Source organism: Adiantum capillus-veneris, chromosome 5 (assembly GCF_014529385.1).
Source record: "Adiantum capillus-veneris isolate H3 chromosome 5, ASM1452938v2, whole genome shotgun sequence".
In the NCBI taxonomy this organism is placed as follows: Eukaryota; Viridiplantae; Streptophyta; class Polypodiopsida; order Polypodiales; family Pteridaceae; genus Adiantum; species Adiantum capillus-veneris.
In genome coordinates this window covers 60,998,063-61,010,346 of record NC_140935.1, presented here as the reverse complement: position 1 = coordinate 61,010,346, position 12,284 = coordinate 60,998,063, and the positions used below count along the sequence as shown (strand labels likewise).

Genomic DNA, 12,284 nt, shown 5'->3' with positions numbered 1-12,284 from the left:
GACAGGCGAAGACACGGCCCCAAATCCTGTGGGTAAGCCCGAAGGGCTTGGTGTTCTCAGAATTTCATTCTGAGGTCATCTCGGCCACCGTTCAGCTTCAACAAAGGTCTGTGCAGGCCATTTTCGACTTCGTGGTCTCGGCGGGTGCAAATCCGACTCTGCGAATTTGGGGTTTTCGGCCTACGACTGCAGGTGCTGAGGATATCGACACTCCCAGAGTGTTGATTTGTGGCTGTCTACACATTGAAGGACGGCTCACAGTTCTTGGAGGCGTCACATACGACACGGACGCATCTACACACAGACTGTAGGCGACATCCACTAGTTCATCAGGTAGCTTGTGTTTGCTGCTTGATATTCTTGATTTCATCCTTACATTGCAGGTACTTCCACATGGGATGTATTGTCAGAGATGATGTATGTCTGTTGAGGGTTTGTTGGCTGTGAGTCACGCAGCAAACAACCGCCGCAGCGGTTACAGCATACAGTGGGAAATTTGTGGATGTATGACTTTGTGGGAAGTCTATGTACTGTCAGATTTACTGCAGCCTTTGTTGAGGGTCGAGTGAGGTTTTATTGAGCTAGGGGATTCTCGAATGTTGAGATCCTTTCAGTGATACAGGTCTTGGAGCGATCCCTCGAGCACCCTTAGATAGGCAGCTAGGATGTATTGACTGTGAGTTAGACAGTTGGGATTGCATCTTTGCTTTACTGCCGTTGAGGCATTGTCGCAGTCTATGCTTACAGGACAGTGACAGGACAGTCAGAGACAGTACATGTGCAGGACAGATTTACCCACAGCTTACAGTGTCAGAGAGACTGTTTTTTGAGCTTTTTTTTTTTTGTCTGTTTTTGAGTACACCAGAGCCATTTTACAAAGGAGACTCTGCCGAAATTTATGCAGAATCTGAAGCTTTCTTGGTTCATTTGACAGGTTGATATTGGTTCAGAGGTCAGTTTACAGGGGAAACTCTGCCGAATTTTTTCCCAGGAAAATAAACTACTGTGAAGCGTAGCTATGGCTAGATCACAGGACACTGCTCTTTACAATATCAAGAAGCTGGATGGAACCAATTTCCCATTGTGGAAGCAGCAGATTTGGCACGTGTTGGTACAAAAGAAGCAGATAAAACCTATAAAGCTCAAGGGGATAAAACCAGAAGATATGGACGAAGATGAATGGAGCGAAATGGATGAATTGGCACTTTCTACCATTATGCTGACTTTGGCAGAAAGCGTTTACTTCAATGTAGCAGACGAGATGTCGGCTTATCAAGCATGGTTAAAGCTGAGTGATCTTTATGAGAAGCAGAGTGCAGCTTCACAGGTATACTGGCTTAAGAAGCTTGTTGACTTGAAGATGAAAGAAGGGACACCTATGTCCAATCATCTGAATGAATTCAACACAATCTATAGTCAGTTATCAGCTCAAGGTGTCAAGTTTGATGAACTTGTTAGAGCTATGTTCCTGTTGATCACATTGCCGGAAAGTTGGGACACTTTTCGCACAGCTTTGAGTAATTCTGCACCTCCAGATGGTTTGAACATAGCAGGTGTAGAAGGAAGTCTGCTTACTGAAGAAACCAATAGAAAGACAATGGACAAAGGCAAAGGAACAGCCTTAGTTGTCAGGGGAAGGACCAAAGAAAAGTACAAAGGTGGAAAGAGGAATCAGTCTCGTAGCAAGTCCCGCAGTGCTAAAGGCAAGAGTGACATAGAATGCTACCATTGTGACAAGAAGGGTCACATGAAAAGAGACTGCAGAGAATGGAAAGCAGAAAAAGACAAAGAGAAAGCTGAAGACCATAGTGAGAAGAACAAGTCCTCAGTGAAGATTCAAGAAATAAATGTGACAAACACTGTTGCAGAGGATGACAGACTAGTGTCAGGAGACATCTACTTCTTGAAGAATACAATGGACTCAGCTCTTCTTACAGCATCTGGTGGAAATGCATCGAGTGACTGGACTATAGACTCAGGGGCATCACTTCATGTGTCTCCAAACAAGGAGTGGTTTACCTCTTATGTGACCACTAAAGATTATGTTCAGCTAGGCAATGGGCAGACATGTGAGATCTTAGGTGTTGGAGATGTTCAATTGAAGTTTCAGAATGGCTCTTCTTTCACGCTGAAGAATGTGAGACATGTTCCTGCAATTACAAAGAGCTTGATCAACACAGTTTACTTGATGATGCTTGCTACGTCACCACTTTTGGACAGAACATGTGGAAGATATCCAAGGGTTCTATGACAGTAGCACATGGAGTAAAGTCTGGAGGACTTTACATGATTTATGTACCAAATGTCTCTAAAAATGTAATCAATGTAACTGAGCAGCCGAACGTTTCTTTGTGGCATAGCCGGTTAGGACATATGTCCAAGAAGGGAATGGAAATCTTGTCTCGTTCTGGTTATTTGCCTGGTTTTTCATTTAATGATTTTGAATTCTGTGAACATTGTCTGTATGGTAAGCAAACACAGCAGCCACATAAGCATAGAAGCAGTAGAAGAGATACACAGTTGACACTTGTTCATAGTGATTTGTGTGGACCTATGCCTAACCTATCCCTAGGGGGAGCTTCTTCCTTTATGACATTTATAGATGATTACTCAAGGAAAGTATGGGTTTACTTTCTCAAGCACAAGGATGAAGCGTTTAGTGTTTTCAAAACGTTTGTGACACTTGTGGAGAATCAGAGTGGCAAGAAGCTTAAATGCTTACGCACTGACAATGGTGGAGAGTATGTTTCAAAGGCCTTTCAGGACTTTTGTGAGTCAAAAGGTATAAAACGTGAACTTACTGCTCCTTACAATCCTCCTCAAAATGGTGTTGCTGAGAGGATGAAAAGGACCATACAAGAGAAGGTCAGAAGTATGTTGTCTAATGCACAGCTGCCAAATGGGTTTTGGGCTGAAGCTGTATCAACAGCTGTTCATCTTGTAAATAGATCTCCTAGCAAGGTTTTGCAGAAGGATTCAGTGCCAGAGATGGTATGGTCAGGCAAAATGCCCTCATACAAGCATCTCAGAGTCTTTGGCTGTGAGGCATATACTCGCGTTCCAAAGGAATTTAGGAACAAGCTTGAGCCAAAGAGTAGAAAGTGCATCTTTCTAGGCTATGGTAATTCTGGTGAGATGGGGTACAGACTTTGGGATCCCGAATCTAGAAAGGTTGTCCGCAGCAGTGATGTTCACTCTAATGAATCCAAATATCATTCTAAACCAGAGAGGGTTGAGGAGATTAGAAGAGTTGTCTTCCAAGAAGATGGACCTGCACGTGCAAGACAAAATGTCAGGGCTCAAGAGGAGCAAGGACAAGATAGAGTGGAACCACAGGTTGTGGCTGAGCCTGAGCCACCTATGCGTAGATCTGGACGTGTCACGCGACCTCCTGATAGGTTTGTTCCATCTATGAACTATGTCATGTTGACTGATAGCAATGAGCCTTCATGTTACAAGGAAGCAGTGCAAATGAAGGACTCCGGGAATTGGCAATTGGCCATGCAGTCAGAGATGACAGCTCTGCATAAAAACAAGACATGGAAGCTAGTTAAATTACCACAGGGCAAAAAGGCTCTACCTTGTAAATGGGTTTACAGGTATAAGATCACCGCTCATGATAGTCAGTCAAAGTACAAAGCAAGGCTTGTTGCCAAGGGCTTTAAGCAAGAACAAGGCATTGACTTTGATGAAGTCTTCTCTCCGGTGGTCAAGATGACTACATTGAGATGCTTTCTTGCATTGGTTGCCATATTAGATTTGGTGTTGCACCAAATGGATGTCAAGACAGCGTTCTTGCATGGTGATTTAGATGTGGAAATTTACATGCAGCAGCCAGAAGGGTTTGTTGAGAAAGGCAAGGAAGATTGGGTATGCCAGTTGTTAAAGAGTCTTTATGGCTTAAAACAATCACCGAGGGCATGGTACCATAAATTCCACAAGTTTATGCTTTCTCAAGGCTACAACCGTAGTGAGTTCGATCACTGTCTATATACAAAGAAGGCTAAGGATGGTAGTTGGCTGATCCTTATTTTGTATGTGGATGACATATTGATTGCTGGCAAGCACTTGAAAGAAATTTCAGCTTTGAAGTCAAAGATGGCAAAATCGTTTGACATGAAAGACATGGGTGAGGCAAGTCATATACTTGGTATGCGCATTGAGAGAGACAGATCAAAGAAGTTGATTTGGTTATCTCAAACAGAGTATATTGACAAGGTTTTGCAACGTTTCAATATGAAGAAGGGAAAGACATTGAGTGTTCCATTGCCACCATATGTGCAACTTAGCAAACAAGATTGTCCTGTGTCTGAGGAAGAACACGCTGAAATGGATAAGATTCCATATGCGTCTGCAGTGGGTAGTTTGATGTATGCAATGATTGCTACTAGCCCAGACATTGCATTTGCAGTGGGAGTAGTAAGTCAATACATGTCAAACCCAGGCAAGAAACATTGGGAGGCAGTGAAAGGAATATTGAGATACCTGAAAGCTACAAAGAGTATGCGTATATGCTATGGGAGTCAGGAGCTAAGTGTAAAGGGTTTTACAGACTCAGATTATGCAGGTGACTTAGACAACCGAAGGTCTACGTCAGGGTATGTCTTTACATTGGCTGGTGGAGCAGTATCATGGCGTTCTAGATTACAAGATTGTGTTACTCAGTCTACTACAGAGGCTGAATATGTTGCAGCATCAGAGGAATGCAAAGAATCAATTTGGCTTAATCGACTAGTAACAGATTTGGGAATCAAAGAAGAGATGTCTGTGTTATATTGTGATAGTCAGAGTGCTATACAATTGGCTCGCAATCCAGTTTATCACTCAAAGACAAAGCATGTGGATGTGAAGTATCATTTCATCAGGGAAATGCTCGAGGATAAGCAACTTCAGCTTGTCAAAGTTCACACCACAGAAAATCTTGCTGATCTACTTACAAAAGGACTTTCCTCAGAGAGCTTTGCGCATTTTCGCAAGCAGTTAGGTGTAGGGTAGTACATCACTTCTCTACATCTCTTGTATATTAGCTTGTATAGTAGCTTCTCTCACACTTAAAGTACCACATTGGACTTTAAGTGGGAGGTTGTTGGGGTATAAAGCCCAATGTGGTCGCCCAGGTAAGTGGGCGGGCCGCCAGGTATGTACACATATTCTTTTGTAAAAACCTAATAAGAACTCACTATGCTCTACACATTACAGTAGAGCGAGTTCACCATATCGTCGTGCTCTTCTTCTCGTACTCTCTCTCGCGTCGCACTTCCGCTCGTACTCCTTCAGAAAGTACGAACTACTTGCGTGGCAAACCTGCTTTTTCCTACGTAATGCAGGGGCTGAAAAGCTACGCAAAAATCCTACGCAAATAGCATGAGAGAGGGAGAGCTTTTGGACAAGATGCTTTTATTTAGTTTATGGCAGCTTTTAGGGCTCTGCTTTTAGCATCCCTTGTAAACCTTTATAAGTGTGGGCAGGGATCCCACTTTGCAAAGCATCTGGACGCAGAGTCTGAGAGTAAGACCCTCCCACTCCCTTGTACTTTGAGCACAGATTTAATACAAAAAGAAATACCGAAAGGGGCGCCAGTCTTTGGGGCCAACATCTCTAGGCACGGAACTCCACCGGGCTGTGTCGAATCAATTGTGAACTATCAACTGTTTTGAAGTGAATCTCTACTGTGTCGCGGTAAAATCTTGACTTGGAGTGTCCAAGTTTGTTACAATCAGCTAATGTCCTTCTACCATGCTATCCCAACAATTGGATGGGTATCTCCTAGCTTATACGATCAATTTATTGTTCCCTCTCCAAGCCAATGCTACCCTAAATCTCCATCACCCATGATGTCACCCAAGCATGTTCCTTTCACGTTTATATAAGAGAAACATTGTACCCTCTTTTTCAATCTAATGCAAAGTGCTCTTAGGTGATTTGTTATCTTATTTGAGGCCATATGATAGAAATATTGTCATCGAAGACAACTCATTGGTTTCCATACATAGTGAGGGGGTTTTGGAGCTTATTCCAGTCAACAGAGGGAGAATGCATATCTCCCATATGACTAACAAGAGCTAGGTGCAACAGAAAGACAATAGACACAGTTTTTTCCATACGTTTCCATACAGAAAACGCATACAGGCATGGAAGTATGATTGGAGTATGTTTGAGCCCTTGCGCATGAAACATACGCAGCCCTCGTTTCACTCGAAAAACACAAACAATTATATATAATAAGCACTCATAGCACCCTAAAAATACTTTCACATCTTACTTCACTCTTGGAATCCATTAATAGGCGCATCAACCTCATTAGCTTAAATTTTTCTTGCAAATTTTAGCCAAGTATGATACCATTTTCCATTCGGGTATGAAAACAATTTTTCATACGGGTATGGTTTAGCTAACTATACGAGTATGTTTGCATCTATGAAAATAGACAAGATCTAGCTTCACACAATCACAATATGAGCTAAACACAGCCTACAATTTGAAAAGGAATTAAATTTGGGTAAACCATTCACTCTTCTCTCGCTTGCACAATCTAAAAATGTCTTGCAATTCCGAAAATTCAATTGGCACTGATGCCTTTCTTGGACCCTTGTTCTTCATCCAACAATGATCCAGCCGGGAAACTACTACAAACTCTGAGCATATTGCACTCGCAATCATGGATGAAGTATGTATTTGCAAGAGAAAGGACTGCAGGTTTATGATTTAAAACAGCACACAAAAACAAAAACTCTTGGTGATTACAGAATAGCCGCAAGCTAACTGCATAAGGGCAAAATTGCTCGCTCAAGGGGCATAACACGAGAGCGGCATTGCCAAGAAGCACCACGAGAACAAGGTGAAACTTGGGAGTATCCAATGCATAACTCTGCAACTCAGGGAACCGCTGATTGGAAAACATGGTTTCAAGTTGTAGAACGGTAGATCATCGTGGCTGGGAGAACGAATAGGGAAACCACGGTGAGAAGGCTTACCGTAAGCAGTGAGTCTTCTGGAAATGTCGGCACGGTATTTCTCAGACATCCACGTTAACACTTTGTCGAACGTCCTGGAGATAAATTTCGCCATCGTTGCAGGCACTTCTCTGTGTCGTAGCAGACTAGAATCACGGAAATAGGGCACCGATTTGTCTCTGTGGCCACTAGCTTACACACAAAACTAGTATGGCCCTTTGATACGACACAGAACCAATCCAACAAATTGAAAAAAATAGTGAGACTTTGCTTTCCTGTCACGCTTTAAAAAATTCGATGAGTTACAAGTAAAAGCGAAACTGATGAATGACCTCATGGAGACTTGGAGGCAAAGGGTCAACAATGAAAGTAGGAATCTCGTCAATAAGAGAGTCAGGCTTGGTAGAGTGAAGAGCGCATGTAAAGCCACCCATTTCAGAACCAGGAAGATCTTTAAAGTGCTTGAACCAACGATACACGATACGGCATTGCGATCGGTTGTGAGCATAATTTGTTGTTGTAAGCGCAGTGTGAAATACATGTTTTATACCTTTACAATGCACGTGTAGCTCTGTAGGCATCTGCACTAGAGGGTCTACGTAACGTGTTTCTAGTTCCTTTTTGGTTATTATTTCTTCGCTTCCAGATCTGCTGCTATTCATATTTGTGATCGTGGTTACTGTGGTGTAAGTCACCACAATAGCCAGAAATGCGACAAAGCATAGAAAGAAAGAGCCCGATAGATTCATGCTTGTGGGCGTGAAGGGAAAATCAGTAAACAAATATGACGAATGGAGTTTTGTTGACTCAATAAATGCAGAGTATTTTCACTACTTGAAACAGTATGTCAAAAATGAAAAAATACAAATGACTTTGAAGGATGTACTGCACATTTGACTGCCAGAGGCAATCTCTCCAACTCCCAAAAGCCCTGATGCATCAGGGCAATGATTCATTTATCTTAAACGTGCAAAGTTGCAGTAATCTACAAGCAGAGAATGAGAGTAGCTTGGTATTGAGAATGATTGAGGTTTTCTTCATAGAATGAGAGAGAGAGAGAGAGAGAGAGAAAGAGAGAGTAGTGTGCGAGCAGAGAGATTATGGACCTCAATAATTAGAAGCGGGCATTTAAACCAACATTTTATTGACTGAAAATGCAGCCAATTGATAGAGAGAGAGAGAGAGAGGGAGAGTAATGTGAAAACAAAGAACAAACATGTCCTCGAAACTACCAAAATGAATTCTTGCGCTGCAAGAAAGTAAGACAAAATAGAATATATATGACCTTCTATATTTTTTTGTGATACTTCAAAAAATAGTATTTTGGACAATTAGGAGGATGGCCTATCAAATTATTATATCCCTCTGTTGAAGTTGCTTGCTAGGCTATGATCTCTTTTTTTTCTAATGCAAGAGCTACACTATTGCTATTTGTCGCATGCAAAACATCGAACCTAAAATTATCAGTGAACGGCTGGTATGCTGCGAAGTCTTTCCTCATTTTTTTTGGTGGTTTTCTCGTGTGTGCCTTTCTCCTCGCGTCGTAGTTCTTTGTCACACCTATGTACCTCCTACCATTTTTTGTGCACGTTATCGAGTAGACTATGTAGTTGATTTTCTTGTCTGTCGTCGCTACCTCTTTGATGCCGGCATCTCCGGTGATGTCTCCTCCTGTGTCTGAGTTGCCTGAGTACTCTCCTCCGTTTCAATCTTTATGTCTGCGATGTATCCCTGCACTGCATAAGTAAATGTTAGTTGTGTTCTGATTTAGAATTGCAAATAGCCGTAAGTAGTTCTTATACGTAAGGAGTGGATGCAATGTTTACCTGTTGTTTTGTTTCTTTTTTTGAACGGGTCTGTTGTTTCTCCAAAGCGTTTGTTGAATAACTCTTGATCGAAGTGCCAAGCGAAATGCTCGTCTGTCAATATTGGTTTATTTTCTTCAAGTCCCATCTCGACCCTAATTTTGTTTAATATCATGTCACCGTTTTTCATGTCAAGGTCAAGGAGTTTGTCGAGCTCTATGTTGAAGCCAAAGTGCAGCATCTAGATGGCAAACAATGAAATGCCTTTTGTCTTTGTATGTAGCAATTGCAGAGCCTCTCCGTCAAGTAGTCTTCCCGTTGTTTCGTCGTATTGCAACTCGAGTTTGTTTAGTATTTCTTTCTGCAGTCCAGTGCGAACCTGACCTGTTTGTCACTGTTTTGCTTTAGCATCTGCTTCATTGAGTTGATGTAGCTGCGGACGTGCGAGTAGTGTGGTCGTGGTTTTATGTATGAATGTGGATGCTCCCCTGCTAAATTTGCCATTCTCATTTGGCTGGAGGTAGGATAGTTTGATGATCCGTTGTTGTTTGTTACGGATAAAGTGCTTGTTGCGTTACTTTTGAACAGATCAAATAGCTGCAAGTGAGGACAAAGAATAAGCATTTTGTGAGAAGAGCTTTCTATGCATTCAAGCGTAATGTTGATCTTTAAGGAACATAGATTTTGGAATGTACAGACCTTGTTGGCTGCCATGTTATAGTTGTTCACTTAAAAACCTGTAACACAAGACACGATATTAAGAAATGCATCATACGATTTGCAAGTGAGGAGAAACTTTGTATGAAATGGAGTTATACAATTTTATGTGACTGTACATATTCAAGTATCTGAAAGCAAATCTCTCATAGGCTCAAACATGTCTGGTGTAGGAAGCTCAAGGATCCTTATGTGTCTTCTTTCGGTGACTCGCGAGAACATGACATACGCAAGGCCTGGCGCGAAAACTTGTTTGATGTTGAGTATGGCCTTTTCAACTATTGTTGCACCCTGCGATTTGTGACTCGTTATTGCATATGCTAGTATCAAAGGGAATGTATATTTGTGGTAATAGTTGAAGTTGAATGCTCTAGTGGAGTGTTTTGTATGTCGAATGGTGATTCTGGTATTTGTGTTGTCTATGAGCACAGTGATCGCGTCTACCAGACCGGTGCAATCATGGGATATATCCTTGACCCTGCATGTGGCACCGTTTGCAGCACCAATTTCCAAGTCTAGATTTGAGGTGATCATACACTTTGCACCAACAGCGACGTTGTGTATTTCATTGAAAGAGGTGTCATTGACCCAGCTTTCTAAGATGTGGCTCATTGTCCGCGTTTGTTTTTAACACTATTCGGACTATCTGCTCGTTTGCAAAACTCCTTTGCAATATGATGTCATTGTATCTCCGAGCGTCGTCGCGATGTGTGCAAATGATTGTGGTGTCTTCGTCCATAGTTTCCAATAGTTCTTGTTCATTTATGATGCACTTTGAAAGCGTGCTTGTTATCTCTTGTTCGGTTGGCTTTCTTTGTCTAATTGTATGCAGAAAGTTGAGGAATATTGGGTCCGGTGCGTGTCGAACTGAGAATGTCATCTTGTGGACTATGCCATGCTTGAAGTGTGCTGATTGTGTAATTGTGCATACATGGCAGAAAGGTCCAGGGTGCTTACAGACGGGCGGTAGCTGTGCGAAGTCTCCAAAGAGCAGCACCAATATACTGCAGAATGGATCATGAATTGATACGTTTGTGACATTGACAAGTTGGTGAACGACCATGTTGAATGTTGTGCTTGTGAGCATTGATATCTCGTCCATTATGATAACATCATCCTCTTTGATGGATGTGAATCTTTTGTCCCCTGGATTTATTGATTCTGGGTAGTGTTTATTCGAGCCCGCCGTTATCTTGAATTGATAGTGCATTGTTTTTGCGACACTGCTTAGCCGAGATGCAGCTGCGCCAATTGACGTTGTCAATATGACTGTCCTGTTTTGTTGTACGAACCTGGTCGTCATGTATTTGATGAGGAATGACTTTCCGGATCCTGGGACGCCCGTGATAATGTGGAGGCTGGATGTTTTGGTGGTTGTGTCTTTGAATATATTGTGTTGTTCAAGAGTGAGTGCTGCATTATGGACATCGGCGAACTCCTTTAGAAGCTGCAGCATGTTATGCCTACTAGTTTCCTTGGTATCATTTATCTCTGCACGGCTTGAATGAATCGGATTCTCGCGGTTCGAGAAGAGCTTCTGGTGGATCAGGTTCACAATGTGCCCCATGTTCTCGTTTGAAAGCATGTTTCGTTGTGTGTACTCGTTGATGTATATCTTGAGGTCCTCCTCGTCTCTTATTAACTGTCGGATTTTTCACTCTGTAAAGTAACAAGACATTGGGTTTTGTTGCATTGGACTCGGTTCTAAATGTTGCTTTCTGTAGCAATATGTTGAAGAAGAAGCCCTCCGATTGGTGGCCAGGGTCGTATTCGGTGAATCGAACGAGCCGGTGATTTTCTAGTACCAAGTTGTTGTAGGCATCGTACATCTGGCTCTTCTGAGATCCTGTGGTGTTGTTCTCGATCTTGAAATGTTTGTGGTACATGGAGAACGTGTATTGCTCTAGCCTTGCACAGTACAAGTCGACTGGGTGCATAACGATCGTTTGGCTCTGTGATAACAATCTTTGTCTTAGTGAAGGTGGCGATGAGTCGATATATTCCACGGGTTCGCTTCTTGTGATGATCGGAATTTGCAGGCAATTTAGTGCTGCCTCTGTTGCTGAAATCGGCTTGGACATAATCGATGCTGCAATTACGTGGAGCTTGACCTTGTCTAATTCATTGAGGCCGAGCCTTGCTGCATTTTCCTCTGAAAGGTTGAGTGGACCCATTGGCTCTGTCTTCATTGCGTACTTTAGCGGGTAGTGAGATATAGATGAGTTGGTCACACGTTGGATGTTCATGTGCGCTCCCCACAACAACAAGATTGTCGGGTGGTAGGGAACTACGTTACGGTGTTCATGTCCGGGCCGATAGTACAACCACCTTGATGTTTGTGGGTCCATTATGGGTTTGGTTGATAGTTGAGGACTGAATGTAAAGCCATATTTGCATGCAGAATGTTGGCCCATTACCCTGCAGGTGGACTTGCATTTGTGAATTTGTTTTCTTGTGACGAGGTGATGTAAATGGTTTGAGAAATTCAAAGGAGGCTGTTGTGGGTCAGGTATGTATGCCGCTATTTCATCTGCTACCGACTCAATGTCGCCACGGAAAACCCACAAAATCAGATGAGCATGCAGCAATCCTCGGTTTTGTATCTCGTACCTTAAAAGATGATGCTCAATGCTCTCCCCAAAAATGTGGCTGTTCAAGAAGACGTGCAGACGCTCGTGGAACAACATGGCACACTCGATAGGACAATCTTTCCATGTGTAGCTTCCATTGAATGAATGGGCGATATTTTCGATTACTGTAATTTCGTTCCACCTGCTTTCTGTGACTTCGTCTGCTGTAAATGTGAGGA

The 12,284-nt window shown here is 42.5% G+C and overlaps 2 protein-coding genes and 1 pseudogene across 2 annotated transcripts in view; all 3 read right to left on the bottom strand.

The window, feature by feature from the left end:
• LOC147457396 (cytochrome b-c1 complex subunit 7-2, mitochondrial-like) overlaps positions 1–7,181 on the bottom strand; it is a 46,275-nt gene extending 39,094 nt beyond the window's left edge. Inside the window, exon 1 of the mRNA XM_086513579.1 lies at positions 6,975–7,181. Coding sequence (XP_086369705.1) covers positions 6,975–7,068 — 94 coding nt within the window. The 5' untranslated portion in view covers positions 7,069–7,181. The remainder of the gene's footprint in view (positions 1–6,974) is intronic.
• A 733-nt stretch (positions 7,182–7,914) lies between these two features.
• LOC147457395 (uncharacterized) lies at positions 7,915–9,472 on the bottom strand (annotated as a pseudogene).
• Positions 9,473–10,055: 583 nt separating this feature from the next.
• Positions 10,056–11,042, bottom strand: LOC147457394 (uncharacterized). Its single transcript, XM_086513316.1, has one exon. It carries the CDS (start codon positions 11,040–11,042, stop codon positions 10,056–10,058), a length of 987 nt encoding a protein of 328 aa, XP_086369442.1.
• Between the last annotated feature and the right edge of the window lie 1,242 nt (positions 11,043–12,284).

Bases quoted from the DNA above. Each gene is read 5' to 3' on its own strand.
- LOC147457394 (XM_086513316.1), bottom strand. From the start codon at position 11,042: ATGGGGCACATTGTGAACCTGATCCACCAGAAGCTCTTCTCGAACCGC.